The 23,475-nt window shown below is 38.5% G+C and overlaps 1 protein-coding gene across 6 annotated transcripts in view; it reads left to right on the top strand.

Annotated features, from left to right (window-relative positions):
- Window positions 1-695: 695 nt before the first annotated feature.
- Window positions 696-23,475, top strand: part of ephb3b (eph receptor B3b) — a 58,578-nt gene continuing 35,798 nt past the window's right edge. For all 6 annotated transcript variants that reach the window (XM_028444256.1, XM_028444253.1, XM_028444252.1 and 3 more), the window contains exon 1: window positions 696-1,409. In XM_028444256.1, the coding sequence (XP_028300057.1) occupies window positions 1,346-1,409 (64 nt within the window). In that variant the 5' untranslated portion in view covers window positions 696-1,345. The remainder of the gene's footprint in view (window positions 1,410-23,475) is intronic.

The raw sequence follows: 23,475 nt of genomic DNA, 5'->3' as shown, positions 1-23,475 counted from the left end.
TATATTTTCAATCAGTATTTATTTATTTATTTTTATTAAATGTTTTCGTAACCAGACATTTCAGGCGACCTCATTTTATTACCAGGCGATTCCACATGGGGTCACGACCACAATGTTGAAAAACACTGCTCTAAGGACTACATATAAATAATTAAATAAATAAATAAATAAATAACTTTTTTGAAAGTTGTTTTGCTTTGTTTAATGATAACAGAAGTGACCCGTGGGGGGCGCTGTGCGTCCATGGCTTCAAACATGCACAAATACTGTCTCTGAGAGGGAAAAGCCAAGCAATACACTGAAGGAAAATCAAATGAATGGATAAATAAAATCGCAGATGTGACACTTTTGCGTTATTTACCTTTGACTTGGCAATTCCTGTCACAGTATTAACTGTTTTTTTTTATGAAAGCAGGTTCTTGGTTCTTATTTGGATTCGTATAGTTTACTACAATAAAGTCTGAAAGGAAAAAGCAAACCAACTGCTCCCCTTTCATAAAGCACAAAGGCATTTTTGTTTTAAACAGACAGATATTTTATTTTATAATAAATGTGAGACTAAATGATTGTCAAGGTATGGACATTTTCCTGGTGCAGCTGCTTCCACTGAAACCACTCCTCTCTCTCTCTTTCTCTCTCCCTCTCTCTCTCTCTCTCTCTCTCTCTCTCTCCCTCTCTCTCTCTCTAGTGCTCGTGCTTCATTCCAGCGCACAATTCGAGCGAAGCAGACGCGTGTTACGCACCGACCCAGGTCTTCTTCACAATTTTCGCTCAGGGAATAAATATATCCAGCGTGGTTGTTTCTTATCGGGAATAAAATACTCAGCACTTCTGGCTCGTGGACGCGTATGATCGTACCCTACATGCCTTCATGGGACGCCGCACCGTGATTGTGACACCAGTGCTGCCATCTCTGGCTCTCCACTGACTGAAGGGAAAGTCTTGGGGGACGATTTTTATTCCATATTAATCCCCTCAACAACAACAACAACAAAAAAGGAGGATTTGCTGGGAATACCCTTCGGATGGTGGCCCCCCTTTTACTGGACTACCTGTTTTGAACTGGTTCGCTCATAGCTGGGACACTTGCGGCCGCCTTTGCGCCTTTTGGCTGCTATAATAAGGCGTTTTTTTTTTATTGGATAAAGGCTGCCTGTGTCACACGTATCATAACAGGGTGTTATTTCCTCGGAACTGTCACCTGGTGCGTATTGACTGAATGGTGGAGGATTGACACAGCTGGGACTCAGGAAGAGACTCGGGTGGTGCTGGAATACCCAGGATTGTGTTCACCCTCACTCTCTCCCTGCCGTGGCTCTATTTACATGTCCGACCTGACTGCTTTATGACAATGGATTACTTTCTGCTTTTATGCAGCCTCTTGCTGCCCATGGTGTCTGCTGTTGAAGGTAAGATAGACACTCTTTAGTTGATTTTTGGCTTCTCAAATGTGTATTATCCCCCCCCTCACCGTGCCAACCAGCACCCATACCTCCTTTATTGGACACCACAGCGCCAATCTCCTCTAAATCTTCCTCTTTTTTTTTGTTCCAATCAAAGCTTTGTTTTCTTCCCATCCTTTAATGGTATTATTGGCTTTACGCAGCCATGCGCTGTGGTCGGGACACGGGCTTTAATACACAATTGTTATGCGCCGAAGGAAAAAGCTCATCCATTTCAATGCCAGTTGTGTATTCCTGTTTAACGTCAGGTATTGTCAGCTGTGGAAGCTTTCTTCTCCACTTAAGAAGAAATTAGCTCCACACTGTATATCTCTTTGGGGAGTCTGCGCTCCCCCGCAGACACTTTCCCTTCAGTCACTCTCAGGGTCGGCGCTGCGTATTTTAGGCATGTGTGAGTGTCAGTGTGTGGCCTTTTTGGACATCTGGATACATGACTTTTCAACTATTTCAAGATCTCCCCAAAAGTTGAAAAACATCACGATACTGTGTCTTATTTTTCCAATAATTTAAAAATGACTAAATATTTTACATTAGTTGTAAAAAAAAAAAAAAAAAATTGTGCTGCACGTATATTCAAAGTGTATCTATATCTACTTTTTTCTTTATCAGCTTGAGTTTCTTGTTGATGTAGCATTGATTGTTTATTTACAGTTTTAGTTTTAATGCCAGCCCAATTTTCAGGCCATCTGTTTTAGCGAAGTGTAAATATTTGCAGTGCGTAAAATCAATAAGAAATCCCATCCTTCCCTTCCCTGTGAGCTAGTAACCCACTTCCCTGTTAATTATTTCATTTATTGCAGTAGGCCTACAGAGGATGTTTAGAATAAAAGCGAACTTTGGTGGGAAATAAGGTTGAAGTTAGGCCTAAAGCTGAAACTGGGAAGGCTGGGGCTCTAGCTGCCAGTAGGAAAATAGGACAAGTGGGCCACTGGCTCAGTGAGCGTATTTTATTCATATGTTGCTCACTCGTTCTTCCCCCCAGTACAAGTAAAATACATGTGTAGATGTAGAATGTCTAATGGAGATTGTTGTGCTATTTTATGTCAAAGGTTAAAGCATCCAGGTGGCACAGTAAAAAACTAAATATACCCAAGACAAAGGCAGATACTTGTAAATGACGTTTATTGTGCTCACTGTTAAACAAGATTATATGAAAAAGGTACTAAAAGCCCCAAAAGTAAACTTTAAAACGTATTCCTCCTTCTTATTTTTTTTTTTTAAAAAATAGATAAATAAAGATCAAACTTTTTGAATGCATCTTAAACTTACTTTTCCCAGTAGAAAAAGCTCTGTTTGGATGAGTTTCCAGGACCAGACGGGAAAACGATGGTGCACACAGTGTAAAGCTTATCTGATAAGGCCTGTTGTTTAGTGAATACAGGCAGATAACAGACGACTGAAGTCAGTAACAATCACAATTGTAACTCGAAAGTGACTTCTTTACTCTGAAATCTTTGACGAGAATCAGCCATTCATAGCCATGCTTCCTGAGCCAAACTGTACTTTCTTTATTTACCCGGAGACCTCCCGGGTCGCTCCCGGTGACCCCTGTAGGTCAGCGGACCCCAGCTGGGAACCCCTGGCTTTTAAACATATGGTTTGAATGGATCGCTGTGCAGTTTAAGGGGGAAAAACGAAGAGTAACACAGAGAAGTGATTTAGGCAAAGAGACCTGGGGTGTTTCCTCACTACAACACCAAGTTTGCAAAAAATCTGCCTCGATGTTGATTCTTCCTTTCTTCCTTCTTTGTCTGAGCGATCCTCGTCTGTTTTAAAAGTGACACATTAAACTGACCCAAGAGTTTAGCTAAGCCTGTAATACAGCAGGATGATGTACAGACAGAGAGGGGATTTTTCTTTTTTAGAGATATATCCTAGTTTATAGTGAGTGTGTGTGTATCGAACGGCCCGTGGTGAGGAGCTGCTCCCCCGGGGCGCACGGTGCGTCTCTGCGGGTCTCCGGGTCAAACCATGCACGGAAACGACACTAATGTATTCATGTTTAGTTTTTTCTTCTTCTACTCCTTCTTCCTTCCTTTCTGGTCGCTTTCTTTTCCGCGTAAACCCGATCTCTGAATGGAAACGGGACTTTTTAACACGCGTTTCTATTAGTGTAGTGATGGTAACTTTACGCGCACGAGTTGTGAGTTTAGTTTGAAACGTTCACAATTTTATTTGATCTCATTAACTTGAGTGCTTTTCAACAGCATCTAAAATATATTTGTGTTATTTCTATCATTAACTGTAGAAACAATGTAGCCTATGTTTTATATATTATTAACACAACAAAGTTTCTTGTGTGTTTTGATACATATAATTCGTTTTCTATTATTTGAATCTTGTTTTCCTCTATCACAGACAGTTATAAGCTAATATTTATCATATCTGACTGGGAGGCTATTGTTTTGCAGCCCTGTATATAATCCCACTCGTTGTAAAGAGGACCCTGTCTGCTGAACTTTTTCAGCTGGTCTCGATGCACAGAGGAGACAAATTGCGTCGATGACAGTCCTCAGTGGCGCACAGGCGGTTTGCTTATCCTTCGGTGTAAATTACTTGTGATGGAAGCAGGAAGCAGTGAAAAGGGGGTTGAATAAGACCCAAGGGCCCCCATGGGTGATATGTAGGACAGGGGCAGCGCAATGCGCCCATGCAGCGCGACATGGTTTGGATTTTACCGATGGATCCTATATATCCACATTCCATTGTTCAATGAAAACGATTCCCTGTTGTTTAAAACGCACAATATTTAGATCTAAATGATAGTTTTTGTTCAGAATGTTAAAAAAAAAAAAAAAAAAAAAAAGTTCAGTTTGGAGGTCACTGCAGCTCCAACTCCAAATAATTCCCATCTAAAGTACTGTATAAAACATTTTTTTTTTCTTCTTCACCCCTGTAAATTCCGTGTAGTGATTGAGGAACAAGCAAACTATTCGTAGTGTATGTTTATGTGGGTGAGATCACACCTCTCCGGTAGCTTTCCTGTGTTTTAATTGGCACATTTATCACCAAACTGTCCGTCCTGCTTTATATTTGCTCTTTCTCTAACATGGAGAGGTTCCCAGGCCGCTGTTGTGCGCCATTTTATTTTAATATCAAACCCTTTCCAGTTGGTGGTAGTTATATGAAACGTCTCATAAATTAAAAACAAACAAAAAAAAAAGTCAATTAGGAATAAAAAAAAAAAAAAAGAAGAAGAAAAGGAAAGAAACCTAAAACAATGAGCAAGGCGCACGGGGAATTTAGGACAAGTGAAAACTTATGTGTAAACTATTTTCTTACTAATTTAAAACACGTGCCACGTAAACTTTAGGTTTAGGTTCCTTGTCTACTTTCTCATGTAGGACTTGGTGGAGGGACATCCTATTGTTTCTTGAGTTAGTGTTTTGCATTTTATTAAAATTATATTGTTATTATTATCAAAATAATAATAATTATTATTAAATTATTATTATTAGTTTTTAAATAATCATATATATTAAGAAAAAGAAGGAAAAAAAACTACTACAGGATCTCAAATCCTAGCAGTATCTTTATCTTTTGATCGCCATTAACCCTGCTCCTCGACAGAGTAAAATAAGGCCGGTGAAGGTAAAACGAGGCCCTAAATCACCAGTCGTGACGCCCGAACGTACCATCAGTCTGTGTGGCCTCAGCCCGGCTTTGGAGTGAAGCTGCGCGGTCAAACTTTGCTCCTGGAGCTCTTTTTAAACAACATTCAAAGGCAAATTACTCAGTAAACGTATCAGAGGTTACAATTGAAGCAACAAAAAGACGTATTAGTGACTGCTCTGTGGCTATGACACGGTGCATTCAAAGACAAGTGGAGACATGGAAACGAATTAACAAAAGAAAAATCTATCTATCTATCTATCTATCTATCTATCTGAATAATATCCACACAAAATAAATATTGAAAAAGCAACATTTGTGTTGTACAAAACAATAAAATAGAATAAAAACAGTTTCACTGTATTAATATTTAGAGCAAAATTTACAAAATGTCTATCTATCTATCTATCTATCTATCTATCTATCTATCTATCGGAACAATGTTCACACTAAAACAATAAATGTAAACAAATTAGCAACATTTGTGTTGTGCAAAACAATAAAATTGGAGTTTCACTAATATACAGGTACACGTAGAACAACATTTACAAAATGTCTATCTATCTATCTATCTATCTATCTATCTATCTATCAAATAAAAGCTATACAAAGTCTATTATATGTATATTGCATACATGCAAAGATTCAAAGCCACACCACAATAAGCAATGAAAGTCTCAATTAATGCGCTTCTTTATTGATTGTGCAAATCAGTTCTCTGCAGCCTCTTCACAACCACTAGTTTAAGGTTTGATTCCCTGCCACATCCCTAACCTAGCCGTTGTTATAGCCTCAAGCAATTACCAATTCACATGATATATTTATCTATTCCCCCTAAATCAATGACTGATGCTTTTTCTGTTATTATTATCTAATTGTTATTATTATTATTATTATTATTATTATTATTATTATTATTATGGGTCAGTATTGTTAGTTTTATTTTGTTTTCAATTTGTATATTATTGACAAGAAAATTTTATATATATATATATATATATATAAATCAGAATCATTGTTCTGTCATGTGTGAGTGATTAAAGCCAGTGTAAATACGCATAAGAGAGAACAACTGTGCCAGTCCATCACCCATTCAGTATTTCAAGTACATCAACCTCAACCCAGCCACGCTGTAGGTCATCTGCTAGGCTGCAGCCATGTTGAACAGATGTACTCTGACTTAGGTCCTGATTGGCGTAATGCGTTCATGAAAATATGCGAAGGAGAGGATGACGACATATTATGAGCGTCGGGGTAGGCTGACAAGGCCAAGTGGTCTGTAGGTGGTGAGTTGGTTTAGATCAGGGACCAAAGGGTACAAAGTAGAGTCGATAGACTTTACAAATGCAACGAGGGAGCCAATGCCCTCATGGCTCAGATGGCGCCATGGAAAGATTCACTCGGTTGGAATTTCACATATACAGAAGCTGCAGCCAGGCCCTGCTGGAACCTTGATACATAATGGAGGAGGATGAGAATAAGGCTACCGTGATTAAAAATAGGAATGTTGTCAAAGCGGATATATCTTCTCTTGTACTGAAGGGGCAAGTTTTCCTGAAGATGAAAATGTGTCTGACTCATAGAATGTCACCATGTCTGCTTCACTGTATTTATTTAGGGCTTTACAATCTAAAGAAAAACACCAGATTAATCTGCGGGGGATGAAGACTGCAGTGAAATATTAGTTCTAAGAATTTATTGTGACTATTTTTATGTTGTTAAATCTCTTCTTAGTCCTTTACATAGAAAAAAGTTTAAATAAACATAGTTTCAGACGGTAGTTGGCAGTGTTTCTTGACACTTCAGTTCAGTTCATTTTTTTTTTTTTTCATTTATTTATTTAGCACACATAAAAAAACAAACATTTAAGGTGCAAAGAGGGAGCGAAGCCCAATGGGCTTGTACGAGAGCTCCTCCCCTTTCAATAAAGGCAAATAGACACTTAGAAGATTATGAGGAAAAGAAAAATGCACAATAAATTTTTAATATAAGTAAAAACTAATATATAAACAGGCTTCACAAATTTTAATATCAAAAGACAAATGTAAATATTGAAAAAAATATTAATTGAAGATCAAAAAGAGAAAAAGTAAACACAAGAAGTAAATTGGTGTAGTGTAGGAGAGTTCATGAATGAATTAACAGTAAATTAATGGCTGGTGTCAACTATTGGATATTTTTGTAAATTCTTCAAAAAAAAAACGATACCATTCAATAATTAAACAGGGCAAAAATATTTATGTCATTAAAAATACAAAGTGTTTTTACTGTGCTTGACTTCAAAATGCACTAATGTGTTTTTTTGGGAGGATTTGTGGCTTAAGTGTTATATGGTTTCTCACATATGGCCCCTTTGGATACAGCACATGAGTGTTTTGTCTGTCCTGGCATTCGACAGAGTGGCCTTGTGGGGTGGCTTGTCTTTGACACCGACAGTTAAAGCAAGCAGGGGAGGGGGAATGGGTCTGAGCCCCAGTCACCACACACAGACACACTGCTGCTGTTGAGGGCCAGTCAAGCAGAAACAAGAGAGACACACACACACACACACACACAATGAAATAAAATGAGGGGTATATACGGTATATATTTCTGCTCTAATGCACACGTTGCAATGATAATTCCAGGCACGTCAAATGTACCTCCGACACACACCATTGTGTTGTCTGTAGTATCAAATTAAAACATTATTAAAGAAAACATGTAGAAAAGCACTACAAAAATATGAATAAAGAAGAAAAGGAGGTACCGCACAATAGCCGCTCCCCATTCCTTGCATTTTAAGAAAAAAGATGTTCAGAAAAGTTTATTCATTTATTTTTTTTTTAGAGGAATGTGCACATCTTTGGTTTATTGTAAATATATAAAACACAATTGATCTTGTGAAAAAGACTAGAACAGGTACCCTTTATTTATGACAAAATGTATGTTATTAAATACGTGCCATTACTTTTTACAGTATTTATGTGTGAGAGTTGGATGCTGTCCAATTTTCTAATAAGAGCTTGGAATCTTTTCCTGACACAGTGCTTTTTACCCATTCTGAGCCCACATTATGTGAACTCATGAGTTGAACTCACCAAGGCAACAAAAACTACCAAACACCCAGAGTTGTATTACTTCAGTAGTGATTAAACATACATAACAGTCGGCTGTTTCAATAGGCCAGCTGTGCAACTTTCCACAGCTCATCGACGCACAAATACTTAGACAAACATGGCCGATCAGCAGCACTGCAACAGACTGGATCAGTGACCTACTGTAAAATATGACTTCTCTTTAGAAATAAGCAAAGTTGCATTGTTTGCCTTTATACTCAGACCTTTACATGACAGATGCTTGAACAAACAGAGGTGAGGCCAAAAAAAAGTTTAAAAGGACAGAGCTTTGAAGTGGAGACTTCTTTTTCTGGTTGATTATAGCTTTTTACAAGCTACTAAGTCTTGTTACAATCTTTTTTGCCAACGCAGCAGAAAAACATCTTTGATTTTTGTCTAAAGAGGGCCTGTTACATGTGTCTTAAGAATGGACCCAGCTGTACTACAGTGTGCCCTTAGGGGGAAAGAAAGAGCACGTTACCTGCTTTCAGAGTTTTCCTGGGCTTGTTAAATTTAAGAAAAGAGAAATGGCTGAAATGGAAAAGGAAAATTCTTTGTTGACTTTAACCATGGCGGGAAGCTTAATAGTGAGACTTTTTAGGGCAGATAACTTCGCTTCAGGCCTTGTTCTGTTCAAGAGCAACAGCTTTTGCTAATTTTCTAACAGCTATCCTGGGCCAGTCTATGTGTGATGATAGGCACTACATCAAAGGCTAAACTGAAGTCATGACTGATGTGATGGGCTCAAATATCCACTGTAATTTACAGCATTGCACAGATCGGCGCTGAGATATTTACTTGGGGAAGAGTTTCTGTTCTAAAGTGTTCAGCACTATCATCGATTGGTCAAAATGGGTGGAAAAGGTGTAAATGCTGCCCTCTTTTTTTTTTACAGCATTTAACAATGGAACAACTACGGTACAAGTTGTTGTGCTTTTGGGGGTTTTGGTGTTACTTTAGTGCGCACACTAGTTGATAGTATCACAAGACGCTATCCTACATGAACAGCAGGCAATATGACGAGGAATTCAGCACCAATTTCTTCCTGTAGATGGTTCTTCTTCACGTCTACAATGAATTAGCAGTATGTCTTCTTTGATACATTCTATGTTTGGTCCAAGATAAGCATGGTTTTGTTCATAGCACACCCCAACCACTCTAGACTTTGATTGAAAATGCACTGACTGCGTAAAACTATCAAAGTATTTGCTTGCTTGATCCGTTTTAGACTTTGAGTGTTCACACTGGTCAATGAATCCTAGACCATTTTAACAGCTCTAGGATTTACCGGTTTGAATGCACCCTAAGTTTAAAAAATCTAAGTAAACAGACTCAGCGCAGATTGTCCGCTCTCCTCAGAGCTTAAATACTTGGGTGCACCACCACATAGTAGTTTTCATTAAAATCCTACATGTCCCATGATTCTTAGCGCTTCTCTGTAGTCCTTGTACTCCTGGGACGTGTTTTAAAGGCAAGTGTCATAGCTCGTCTGTCAGTCTCTCCTCTAAGCTCGTGTTCACCTATCCTGCTCTGTTTCACCAGGAGGGTGAAATGCAGGTCGGTGTTACATTTAATGCGAGTCGATACAATTCTGAGCAGTGTTTAGTGTGACACCAACTACGCGGAGAAGTCCGCGTGGTCATAAAAATCTCAGCATTTAATTGGCTCCGCATACTCAGCGAAGAGTCCGTGCGGACTCCACTTTGCGGGTGTACGCCCGAGTATGTTTGTGCCTTTAGTGTTGGAGCATTTACCATTCATGACCTTTTGTGAAGATATTTAAATATTCTAAAAGTCATTGGTGCTTTTTCATATACTATCTTCTGCAGCGGAAGCAAAAAAGTGAGTCTCGGAGACACTTCGATGTTTAAGTTTAACAAACTGTCTTCAAGGACACAGAGAGCTTGGTCAAAAGGTTTAGAATAGCACTTTTAAAAGTAAACAAGTCAAGAAGGCAATCAATGGGAACAAATGGGAAGGGGTTAACTTTGGCATCTACTGTATCTTCACAGGCAATCAGCACCTAACCATTTGGTCGCTAGTTGACAACAACAAAAAGGTGTCTACGTGTCACATCCGACACGTGACAACAGGGTGGTTTCAGTAGTACACCGAGATGTCACAAACGGAGAAGTGATCTATTAAAATGTATACCTCCTTTTCGATACAAGCAAAAAAAACCCCCAAAGGAACCAACACACTCAATGCTAGATTAAGCAGGTAAAAAGTGAGTTTCTAAACATATTTCCACCAAATTTGATAATTGATTGATAATTGTCCTGCACCATAACTTTGGAATAATCATCAAATTATCAAAAGATAAAACCTCATCATATCTTAAATTAACCTGCCAAAGAAGACCAATGACTTTGGCCTAACAAACCAGATCTAACATGTGTACGCAGCTTCCTTTTACAGCCTAGAAACCTCTCTGTAAATGAGCCGTAGGAATGGATGTTACTGTCTAGGCAGTACCAGACATGTATCTGATGTGTGCTAAGATAGGCTACCAGCATGCTCTGTTGACAGTGTACAGCAAGGTTTCTCATTCCTCGTTCTGAAGAGCTATATGGACTACTCTGGCCGTGCATGTTTTAAGTGTCTCCCTGCTTCAACATCCCTGTATCTAATGAATAATGTGTAATCATCAGGCTCTCCTGAAGGCCTGATAACTGGCTATTAATCATGTTCAGTTGTGTTGAATTAGGGAAGCACAAAACAACAAGCCCTACAAGGGCTTTCCTGAACAACGAGAAACCCTGGTGTACAGGTAGAAATGATTGATTAAAGGGCTCGAGGTGCATGTATTTCTTATGTTTCTGTGTATTCTATGGCAACATCACAGCACTTGTTGAGTATAGCTACAACAACTTGCATGGATGCAGCATTTACAGTATAAGTACTTTTATTTTGAAAACAAAATCTGTAATTGTTTGAATGTAGCCTTAGAAATGAAGAGGACATAATTTATCAGATGAAATATTCTATTGGTAACAATATGTTATTTAAAAATTATCTCAATCACAAGCTATTCACTGTATGAAGAAATGTAGATATGAACTGTAACTGTTTCATAATGAATATATTATTTGTTATTATTATTTTTTTAGATTTTTGGTTTTAACATAAAGTAGAGGGCTATGTACAGTGGTTAAAATAAAAGCGTTAAATACTATATGGTTGACCACCTCCCTCTGTGTCAAGCCAGACCCTAAATAGCTTCTTTTTTCTCACCCCTATAGAAATTCCTTCTGACATTTCTACTTACAAACACACTTAACACACATGAATGGTGCCATTTTCTGAATCACACAGTCATATATATGCACATTATCTTCACCCAATACACATGCACACAAACCACTCATTAAGTGTCCACTCTTTCATCTCTTAGGGCGAGTCCACATCCACATTGATTCACTCCTCTGCTAATGATTCTATCAGCTGGTTCCATTCATTTCATTTCTGTCCGAGTCAATCGATCAGTCCCCTTTCTCTTTATCCTAAGGGAGCAGCGGGGGTGCTCAGGATCAAGAGGAGAAGAGTTAGTAGGAGACATCCAGACACTACAAAGACTTAAAAAAAAAAAAAAAAAAAGAAATCTGATTTGTCTCCACAGAAATGCAGTATTTTGTTGATGTGTATTTTAAACCTATATACTGTCTGTGTGTGTGGATGAAGGAAGAGTGAAGAGATTAATGATCAAACTGTAAAGACATCTTTGAAAGTTTATGCTGGGTTTCTGAACTTTCTTGTACCTTTTTCATGAATGGATGGAAAAGTAGACAGTAGATTTTAATTCTTCTTTTTTGCTAGAGTGCATATTTTTTGCTGTTGAAATGTACATATGGTAATTCAATCTCACCCAGTGCTTCATATGTCAAAAGTGCTCTTTCATGTTTTACAAAATCCTCCAACAAAAGAGACAGAGAGCAGAGAGAAAGGTGAGAAAAGCGAGAAATGCTAAAAAAAAAAATCCGTAGACTTGTTTATTGCCTTGCCAGTTAATTTCAAAATGTGTTGAGCGAAGCAGGTTTATAGACCAGAGGTTTTCCACAGCCAAGGTCAACTGCATTGAGCACACGGGAACGATGACAGAGAGAAGACAGGTAGGCAGATTGAAAAAAAGAAAAACTTAAGGAATGTATAGGGTTGAATAATAGAGAAGCAGTTGGTAGGTTTCAAAGTTGTTGGTTCTGAAACTGTAATTTGCTGATTTGGAACTTTGCCATTATCCTACCATCCATGTCTTTACTTTCACACCATTCGACTTCCTCTAGTTTATAGGATATCAGTCATGAAAGAAGATCCACTACATTCCACCAGCTCCTTTCACTAATACTCAGCTTCAATCTGTGTATCTTGTGCATGTACACGCATGCTCCCCCGGCCTTTATGTTATCTGAGAGGTCTCCATCTTTTTTTTTTTTTTTTAAATGATTGCGACAAGTCCCGTTCAATGAGATTATCAGGTGACAGTTTAAACGGCATTCTCCGATATCACCGGAATGATCCGTCAGTGCTTTCACGTGCACACAGCTATTGAGCTATGCTCACAAGTCGATTAAGGACCTTTCGTCTTGACTGACTATACATGCTGGAGAGAAAACCAAGCCCTGATAGTGTCTCGATTGGTATAGTGCTGTATCCTTTACAAAACAAAAGTAGCTGATAACGACTAAAACATTTTTCATCTTTTTTGATGATGTTTAGTTCCTTTAGCTGTAGCAGCGTGACATTTGTTTCCTCGTCTGTCAAAAAGGGCATTGATTGCCATCAGTCTCCTTCTTCTTTAAAGACCATGTAAAGCAAATTCAGCCATTTTATTCTAAACACATTAAATAGGTCATAAATGTCTTCCTTAAAACATGTAAAAAGTCATTCAACCATTTATAATTTAATTGTGGAGCTCGGCTTCACAAACTGTGTTTCAAATTGCTGTGTTCAGGATTTAATGGGTGGGTCAGAAATCATTAGCATAAACCCGACCGTCCTACTGAAGCACACCAAACTTCCTCGGCCTCTAGCCGAAAACAAACCACATAGTCGGACTCGTGCCACGTTTAACATGAAAACTGCACTTTTTTTGCACCACGATTGTGTGTTTCACCTCTAACGGACACAGTTCTGACTACCCGGGAGAGATGCACATACCCGGATTCAGGCATTCCATGATTTTGAGACCTAATTTTATATACTTAGCATTTTTTTTTCATCTTTCAAATTTGGCTCAGTGGTCAATGACACGTTTCTGTGGTGTGACAAACTCATAACACACATTTATTTCTGCTTTACACAGATTTTAATGGTTGTGGGTAAAAAAAAAAGAAAGTAGTCCATGTGTGCTATTTGAGCTATGAATTCTTCGTATTCCAACACAGTTTCTCACAGACTAATAAGCCTTTTATTCATTTTTCTAGCTGAAAATATCCAGTGGCAGAGGCAAAAAGAAAATAGCGTTCAAAAAGTGACAAACAGTGCAAGTGATTAAACACGGATTTGGAGATGTGATTTCAAGCATGCTAATAGATAAAGAGTGTGGTTTTAATACCTGTTTATCTATTAATAACCATGGATTCTAAAGCCCTGTTAAAGTAGACCATTATCATGATATCATTTTAGAGACTTTGTATTTTTAGAGTGCCAAAGGCAAGTTGAACTTTAAGGTTCTTCAATGTACTTATCAATTCGTAATATTTGAGAATGTCTGATTGCATCACAGATTGATTGTGGTCCAAAATCCTTAAGATTTTTCTACATTTGACTTCTTCTAATAATATAGTTTTTTTTTCTTCGAAAACCCCACCTTGTCCCCATTCTTACCTTGCTTTTAGGCTTTTGATTTTGGTCTGCTTTAAGCATGTTTTACGCCATGTATGTTTATTGCTCTATTTTCTTTTATTCTCTTAGTCTGCCAATGAGAGATACAGAATATCTTGTGCTCATTTAATAAATGTAAACAAACAAATTGTGTCGGTGAAATACATTACACATTATCGACTTTGCCTTGTAATGAAAAAGGGTCGTGTGTCACGCAAATTAGAGGCAAAATATTTTAAAAAGAGTAGAAGATTAACACATCCGAGACATGTCTGACACATATCGCTCTTTAAACATCTCAGGCTCGCCCTGGGCTCTTTTCCCTCTTTTTTTTCTTTTTCTTCAAAACATTGCCTGTCAACTCAAACAATACAGAAGATTAGTAAAAAGGGAATGGTTACAAGTGAAGAGAGTAGATTTCTTCAGAGGATTGTAACTCAATATGCCAGTTTAGGTGCAAGATGGTGTCCAAGTATAAGTTACATGAGGAATCTGGGTCTTAGATACATAGACAAACAGCTTAAAGTGTAAAAACAATTGCTCGAGACATGAAAGTGCAAGCAAGAACACACACAAGGGTTAGGTAACCCCCCGGCCAGATGGGGGTGGTCAAATGAGCACTGCACAGAAGAAAAATGTGTCTATGTGTGTGGGGGCGTTGCACTTGTGCCACTTTTGGCCTCTATTAATTCCCAGTAGTGCAGGAACTAAAAGGTTGGTGATGATTAGGGATTCAATTTGGCCTTCTATCAATCAATGCCACCAAGATAGACAGGTTTGCTGCCAATAGATCCTTCCTTGAAAGCAGATTGGGTTTTTGCCTTCTGGGATTCACACCCTTTTTTCACGCTTTGGTAATAAGCGGCCAAGCAGCCCTTGCACTTACTTATTTATGAGTCCGAGCTTGAACTGGTACTGGAGAGCACTTGGTCTTTCCTAATTAGTCCCTCACTAATGGCCCTGCTTCCAGACAATCCCAGACCTCCGACCCCCATTTTAATATATGCACACAACAAACTATCACCCACATAACCTTGACGTTACACAACCAACATTGTCTGGTATTGTGTTTCTGTGGTATTAGATAAAGTACCCCACATTGGATAATGAGGCAACACTTAAAAAAAATCAATTTCCATCTCCATCTGTCTGAGCAATTCCTCAACTGTTCATTAACCCAACATCTAAGCAGCACTGGATGTGTTGAGCCTTGGCAGTAATTTGATGCGGAAGACAATCTGTATAAACACTACAAGAGGTTTCAGGTTGGTAAAATATGAACATCTTTCACCAAGCAGCTTTGCAGACTTACCTCATACATGATTTATTGTTTTGCAAAAGGTGTTATGAACAGGGGCTTGTTGGTGACTTGGTAAAAACTGCAGATACACATTGTTGACTTACTATATAACTATTCTCTGACCAGTGACAAGACAGAGGTTTGAAAAGCATTCTTAATCCATTTTTGGGTTTTATTTCTTGCTGTAGGTGTAGGTCATTTATCCATGTGCATGACTTTAGAGAGAGAAAAAAAAAAAACCTATTCACGTGTGTTCGTGCTTTGAAATTGCTGGAATTACCAATCAGTAAATCATGTCCGAAAGTATTTTCCTTTCCTTTTAATGTTGAAGCCACCATTCTGTCTGAGAACCCATTCAGCTGTAGCCTTGTGTGGTGAAGTTCAAATCCCATAAACATTATTCCTTTAGTCAAATTTACTGCCCAGCAGCCTCTGGGATTCATTCATATTTCTTCTCCACTGGCTCACTCAGGGTCAAGGCCAGTGACTAATCAGGTTGGTGCTGATCCCCACCCAGCAGTTAGAGCCTTACCAACCCAACCTAGATCAGATAGACCACCTAGTGGTAGTGGTCCAGCTTGCTTTTTTTTGTGTGCAAAAGGTAAAGTTTTTGCATGAGCTGGATGGAAATAAGATGATATTTTTGGTGCATCTTGTTTGCCAAGTCTACATTTGGAGAAAAATATAAAATTGCACCTCATACTTGCTTATCCCCTTCAGATTTTATTGCCACAGGCCAAAAGCTGAATGGGTCATGGCTGAACACATGTGCTAATGGGTGAGCTTAGGCATAAACACAGGGGTTGTTATTTTTTAACTTGCTAAGTTGGCCAAAGGCATTGTTATAAGTGCCACAATAAGCCAAGCGGGCAGGTAGGAGATACTTTTAGTTTTGCTATTAAAAAAAAAAGTTAACACATTTGGGTACATCTAAATGAAGGTTTATTTCTAAGTAAAAGAGGAAGATGGGTAACAAGTTTCAACATTGTCAAACTCAAACTGCTGTTTTTTTTTTTTTACACAAACTACAGTAGATGTAATTATGTTTTATGATTCTTGATGCTAAAAGGGCTTTTGAGTAACCAAGAATTTGAAGAAACCAGGTTCTATAATAAAGCACATTAAAATCAAGTTATGATACTCAAATAAAGACACTTTGTTTTGACAAAAAGCCCATAGCCTTTGGTTTACTTGGCATCACTGCAATTTTTCAGTGACCATTCCTAATGCCCGCGTTCCCCCCCTCTTTCCCCCCCGCCCCCAATGACCTTATGTGTCACACACATTCACACATGTCAACTGGAAATTCAAGCCTTCAATACTGAAAAATGTGTGTGCACAAACTTGAGCTGTGTGTCACCACATTAATCAATGGGTGCCTGGTGGCCTTGTGCTACTGTGTGTGTGCGTGCATGTGTGTGTGTGTGTGTGTGTGTGTGTACTTGCACGCATGACAGAGAGTTTATGTGTGACTGTAGTTAGTGGTTTTGTGGGGGGTAATTGGTGACACCCCACTCCTTCAAAACTGTCGGCTTTAGTTACACATCAATGAAGGGTGAATAATACATTAGCCAGAGTAGCCCACGGTCCCTCTACATATCTCAAGATGAAGAAAGGGCTACAAATGTCACTAGATGACACATGGAAAGTTATTTGTTGTATATATAATTAAATCCATACAAAAATGAATATGTCTTTTGTGACATTTAAAGTCAAAGTAGATGCTAACTCCAGCTTAACTTGTTGAAGTTAGTGCCCCAGTAGTGTGATGTATGATGCTGGTTTCTTAGCTTTACACTGCTAAAGCTTTCTCAAACAGAAAAAAAAAATCACAAAAAAGAAACAAATTCTTGGTACAGACTTTTAGATCAGGGGTTCTCAACTGGTCTCACCTTGGGACCCACATTTTGCCACTGTCATTAAATTATGACCCACTTTTTTTTGTTAGAATTCAACCAACCAAATTTAGTTTTTAAAAAATAGCTGTTGAAAACACACATTCAAAATCTTTGTTTAAAACATAAATCTATATATGTTCCTGTGCAGTCCAACATGAGAGACATTAAGTATTTATTTATTTTTGACCAACGGTCCGTGACCCACCAGTTGAGAATCATTGCTTTAGTGATGGTAGCTATTTTTAAATTGTAAGTAAAGCTGTTACCCCTGATCATTCTTGTACGACATAAAATTGTGCTGTATGCCTCATAGATCCATGAATTGAACATCATTTACTCAAAAAAAAAAAGTATTAATGTCAAAATTGGAATACCGGGAACAAACTAAAACAAACATGGTGTCAAGAGAATCACATTCCTCCTTGTCTGGCAAAAAACAACAACCAAAAAAAAACCAAGAAATCACTGTAAGAATGAACACCTATGTGCATTAGTTTACGTGACTCCACATCCAACAATGTAATGCATGAAAATGTCAACAAACTAAGTGTTTAGGTTGGAGATGAAAACAAACTTTCACGCGGCAATGTCAACATTTTTTCTTTCCTTTTGGTGTAAATATTGTTTGATTCAAATGATCAGGTGTAGCTTCAAGACAAGTTTCTATTTCCAGTGTCCCAACCCAAAATGTTCATGTTATGCATTTTTTATATGAACAATTTAAATATTGAGCCCACAGTTCTATCCAGTCTGTATGTGTGTAAATATTAATTGCATCTGTGTGTGTCCATGTGTGTTACTAACTATTGTATGATTAATTCTTCTTCTTTCTCTGCTGTTGCAGTCTGAGTCCCTCTGTGTGTCATGCCAATGCACACAGGTCTTAATATAATTGAAGCAGGGCTCTGGAAGCCCCCTGCCATATGGTCCTCAGCAGCGATGTCTGTCTGCCCATCTCTCAATTTCTTCATATTTGGCCAGAGTCGGGCTTCTGAGCTGTAACTGCCTAATGAGTGGCTTCTCCTATAGGTTAAATACATTAATAAGTAATAACGTTTGGGACCACACTAATCCCTGACCATGAGGCTGACCAGATAATGCTGAGCGTGGTTGAGAGTTTTGCAGTGTGGATACTTGAGGCTCTAGTCTGTGGTTGCAGCTTTTTAAGCCCCACCGTCATCAGTCACATTCAATTTGCTTTCCCCTATTTACAGAAATGTTCTTGTATTAATAAAACAATTGAAAAAAAAAAACCCAAAATGATTTAAATGAATTTTAAATCTATTTTTAATGAATTGCTCATTATGAAACTTCTTAATGTGAGAATATGACACTTTACATTAAGTGTATGCAAGCAATTTTCTGGTTTACTATTAAAAGTCTATACTCTTTATTCTAATGATGCCTCAGAAGTGATATAGCTAATAATTTAAAGTAAAGCCTACAACACCAACTATTGATTTTTTCCTCCTTTTTTCTATCCAGTAGCATTATTTATACAGTTAATAAGGTTTTTTCTCGTATTATTAAATCAGACATTCCTTTTTATTCAGTTTTCATCTTCCTAAAGAACAAGAATTGAAATCAGAAACCTGTTCTACAGAGCCACTACATTAACAGTGCAGTAAAATGGCTTAAATATGAATGTAATATACATGTGAGGTTAAGTAGATATTAGCAGTGACACCGCCATGTTTAAAGATTTTTATGGCCTCTCTGCTGTTCTCTTGGTCAGTTCATTACTGATACTTCTGGCTGCTAAAGCAGCAAAGTCCATTTGTGCAGATGAGGTCCAACAAGTCAAGTTATTACTAAAGCCAAGTGTGAAATTAATTAACTCTGTGACTGTCTAACCTTATTCTCAGTGGCAACAAGCAACGGGTAAAAAATATATATATATATACACCAACAAATATATCTGTTCACTTTTATAATCTCAATAACATATAAATACCAGAAATATGTGTTCACTAAATTTGAAAGTATCTAGTCCAGTACAGCTTTCTCACCTATCATTTTTTTTTCTTTTTCAGCTGTTTATTCATGTCATACTAGTGCTGTTCAGGTATTTAATGCAGGGAGGATTCTTCCGTTTCAAACAGGATTAAGTATTATGTAGGCAAACCCACACCACAAAGGGAAAATATTATGAGTGACAGTGAAACTATAGCTAGACACATAAGAGAGAAAAGTAAAAGGGAGAAGGATTAGTAAGGGGAAGTAAGAAAACAATATGACGCCTCTAACCTAGTTTAGCCTGTCTGTTGTTTCATAGTGTTTTTTTTTAAACAGCAAATCAAGGAGATCTAGGTTTCTGTTTTAGTCTGTAGCCGTAAAACTGTGTATTAGATTAGTTTAATCTCGGAACAATTCTCATCTTAGATCTGGGTTATGAAAAGAAAGAGACTGTATTAATGTGATGACTTTGTAGAAGGGTTTTACTGGCTGTTACAGAAAGGGTGTGTGCATTAGAGAGAGTCTGTCTCTGTCTGTCACACAGACCCACTGAGCCCCGACCTGGCAGGTTGCATTCCTGTCTTTAACTGACTTAACCTTCCTTTTGTTCTCTTCTCGATGTCTAATGGCTGGGCAAGCGGGTAAACTCTAACAAGCCCTTTGCATGCTTAACAAGCAGATGTGAGGTCTGTGCGTCACCTGGTCCTTCTCATCCTCCCTTTGAAAATCAAGGATAAGTTAGTGGGGGTTGGGGAGCGATGATATATGTGCTGCTCAGGCACAGCCCATTATAATGACTTTTTTCCCCTCATCACTTCCGACTTTTTACATAACAGATAAGTGAAGGCATACCTGTGAAAATCACCATGACTGGCGGTAATAATTAGGCCAGAATATCTTCATAAATCATCAGTACTTGTCTTGATGAGACAAATGATACCTAAAAGAGTCTCATTGGAATCCTTTCAAATGGGGGAAGACCCTTGTTTCTTTTCTGGTTCTTTTAATGCAGAGATGGGCAATCAGAGCAGGGGCCACAGAAATGTGATTGTCTGACTCGAGGGCCACATTATCAACATTCATGTCAGCATTTAGAATAAAACATTAATACAGGAAACAACAACAGGTTTTGTCTTTGTAATCCTTTCGAGTGGGTTGTCTTGGTGACATTTCGTGTGTTTTTCCAATTCTTTTTGGCATTTTCTTGTCAACATGGCAAATTGTTGTTGCCTTTTTGTGTGTTTTTCAAGTCATTATGTGTGTTTGTTATATTTTTTGTGCTATTGTTGTCATTTTGTGTTTTTTTCTGTCAATTTCTCCAATTTCGATGTCATTTTGTGTGTCTTTGAAGTCCTTGTGTATATGTTTTATTTTTTGTAGTCATGAGTACTAGGTATTAGTGATTGTTTAGTGTGTCTGTTATCATCTTGTGTACGTTTGTTGACATTTTTTTCGCAATTTTGGAGTTTTGTGTGTTATGTTGGGATTCATATAACTTCCACACTTCATGAATTACAATTTTGATTTGGGGGCCGTCCATAATTAGGCCGAGGGCCGCATGTGGCCCTGGAGCCGCCAGTTGCCTCCTATGTCTGTTTTAATGGGTCATATTTTGTTTTTCAATCCAATCCAATTCAATTCAACTTTATTTAAATAGCGCAAATCACAACAAAGTCATCTCAAAGCACTCAACAAAATATAGAGTCCACAGTAAGAAAGAAAGAACCCAACAAGATCCACATGAACAAGCATTTAGCGGCTGCTGTCTTAAAGGTTCCTGAGTCAAAGTAGTGAAGAAACCTCTGATCTGAACCACCACAGTAGTATTTAAACAGTTTTAAAGTAATTGGAAGCCACTGGCATGTGGAAAATGTGGACCACATTTGGGCCAAGGAAGCCAGCTGATCTGGGTGTATCCGGAAGTGGTTATTTTTAATTAGATTCAGAGCAATAGTGCCGTGTTCCTGTGGAAGTACATTGTAAGGTGATCTAACATGTTGGCAGATGACTGTATTAGCAGCAACTGTATTAAGAGAAACAATGGTTGAAGGACACAGACAGAGAATGCCAGAGGGAGCAGGGAGAGAGAGAGAGAGAGAGAGAGGCTATGTTTTTGTCAGCGAGCCTCAGTGGGGTTGTTGAAACAGGATGGCAAAGTTGGGCGCTAAGCCCTTTTCTTGTGCTGCTCAGCCATTCAAAAAGCCACAGCTTTCATTCAGTGCCCAGTTCTAGCTCATTCTAGGCACACCCACAATGAACCGACAGGATTTGTGTGTGCGTGTCTGTGTCTGTGTGTGTGTATTTGTAGTCATGAACATGAGTAAGTGTACAGTATGAATTTTCATGAACATTGTTTTTTGTTGAGTCAGCCTCCCTGACACACAAAATGATCTGAAACCTGCTATTATATCTGTGAAGTAATTGCACAATAGCTCATCTCCCATTGAATACGAGTGTGGGATTCTCTGTGCGTGTGTATGTTAATGCTGCTGGTGCCTCTGCTTTACTGAGATAATAAGCGGCCTTTTATCTACTGTAGCAAATACACCTTAAATTTCACAGTGCGAGTGCTGCTGTTGTTGTTGGCAAATGAAATGTCTATTCTCTGCACCACTTAGATGTTTCCTATACAAATATACACCAACCCTTCTAAGGACATGCACTGTTGTCACAGTTTTAGGTATGGGAATAAGTTGATTGAGCTAAGATGCTGTTTTGAATTGATGCCTCGGTTTGTAAAAGGACGTTCCGAAGAGTGGAGCAGGGTAGGAAATGTAGGAAGACATTTTTTAAGAACCACAGAGTAGAATGTGCAAAAGCAGTTCCAATTGGGTGGCAACTGTGGCATGGTAAGCATATTCAGGCTCCATCACAAACATACACACACACAGTCACTGGGGGCCTCTGGGAGTCAGCACGCCAAAAACAGTTGCAGTGAAAGCATGGCAGGGATATTGGTGAATGCACAGAGAACATGTAGCAGCTCTTCTTCCCCCTTCTCCTCTGTCCTCTCTGTTCTCCACTCACCATTGCTCCCTTCTTTTGTTACCTTACCGGCCCCACTTGCCTTTCATTCCCAACACTTTCCTCTGCCCCCCCCCCTTGCTTTGTCTCTACTGAATATCTCTTCTTTTCTCTTGCCGTTCCATTTCTTGCACCCTCTTCCCTCCCAATTTTTCCCTTGACTTACTTTTCCCCACTAGGTTTTTTTTTCTCAAGCTTTTGTTCCAGCCTGCTGAGACTCACACACACATTATTGTGTATCAGAATCACTATTAAATAGCAAGCTGCCACACCCAGAGCAGACAACTTTTGTTCTCACTCCTGTTTAGCTCTTTACTCTACTTTGCTTATGTTGACATTACCAACTCTTCCCAGAAGTATGTTTTTGTAAATCAGATAAATCTGCCTCGCACTGATAGTGTAGTTTGTGTCATGTAATTGTTTTTCGATGTTTGCTTTCCCTTTGCACCTGCTGCAGGTGATTCACCTTTTATGTTTTTTTAGTTCACTCTAACAATGAGTCCAGGCTAGCAATGGAAAGTAGAGGGCGGCATTCATATTTACCCACACCTCTGCCCAGGGGTGGACTGGCCATCTGGCAAACTGGGCATCATCCTGGTAGGCCGTTGACCCAAAGTGGGCCGTTCTGGTCCGCTACATTTTTTATTTATTTTTTGACGAGTGAGTGGAGGCAGCCATGGTAACAGTTGGCCAAAATGTGTCCAATGGTCCCAAAAAAATGACAAGATAAGAGGAACCAGGTGGTATGTGATGGCAAAGGGTAGCTTACATGGGCAAAATGTGGCAAACAATAGTGAAAAAGGGCAAAATGTAGGGAAAAAAGGAAACAAGTGGTATTTATTGGGCAAAAGTTAACCTATTTGGATGAAAAGTGGCCCACAAAATTAAACAAAGGACAACAAACTGATAAAAGTGTCAAAAAGAACTTGCAAAAATGGATTAAAAAAAAATAGGAAAAGATACCTTAAGTCTGAAAAAAGTGTCAGAACCTTTTAAAAAGGGGCAAAAATTGGACCAAGAAAAGGAAGCTGCAAAATGGCCAAAAGACAAGTAAAAAGGGGTTAAAAAGATTTCCCCTTTTAAGGTTTCATGGGGGATTAATAATTCAAATTAAGACATAAAGAGCCACATGTTGAACATTACTGACTTAATAACAGGTTTGGACAGAAAATGCCAGGGCAAAAGTTTTGTCCCAATCCACTCCTGCCTCTGCCCTTGTCTGAATCTAATAAGAAGCTTAAAGAGATTGCCAACCAATCTTTAATATAATGTCAATTTCATTTTTAAACAAAATGTTCTTCTCT

The sequence above is a fragment of the Gouania willdenowi genome, chromosome 4, assembly GCF_900634775.1.
Source record: "Gouania willdenowi chromosome 4, fGouWil2.1, whole genome shotgun sequence".
Taxonomy (NCBI): domain Eukaryota; kingdom Metazoa; phylum Chordata; class Actinopteri; order Blenniiformes; family Gobiesocidae; genus Gouania; species Gouania willdenowi.
Note: the sequence above shows the minus strand (reverse complement) of the source record. Positions and strands in the feature narration are given on the sequence as shown.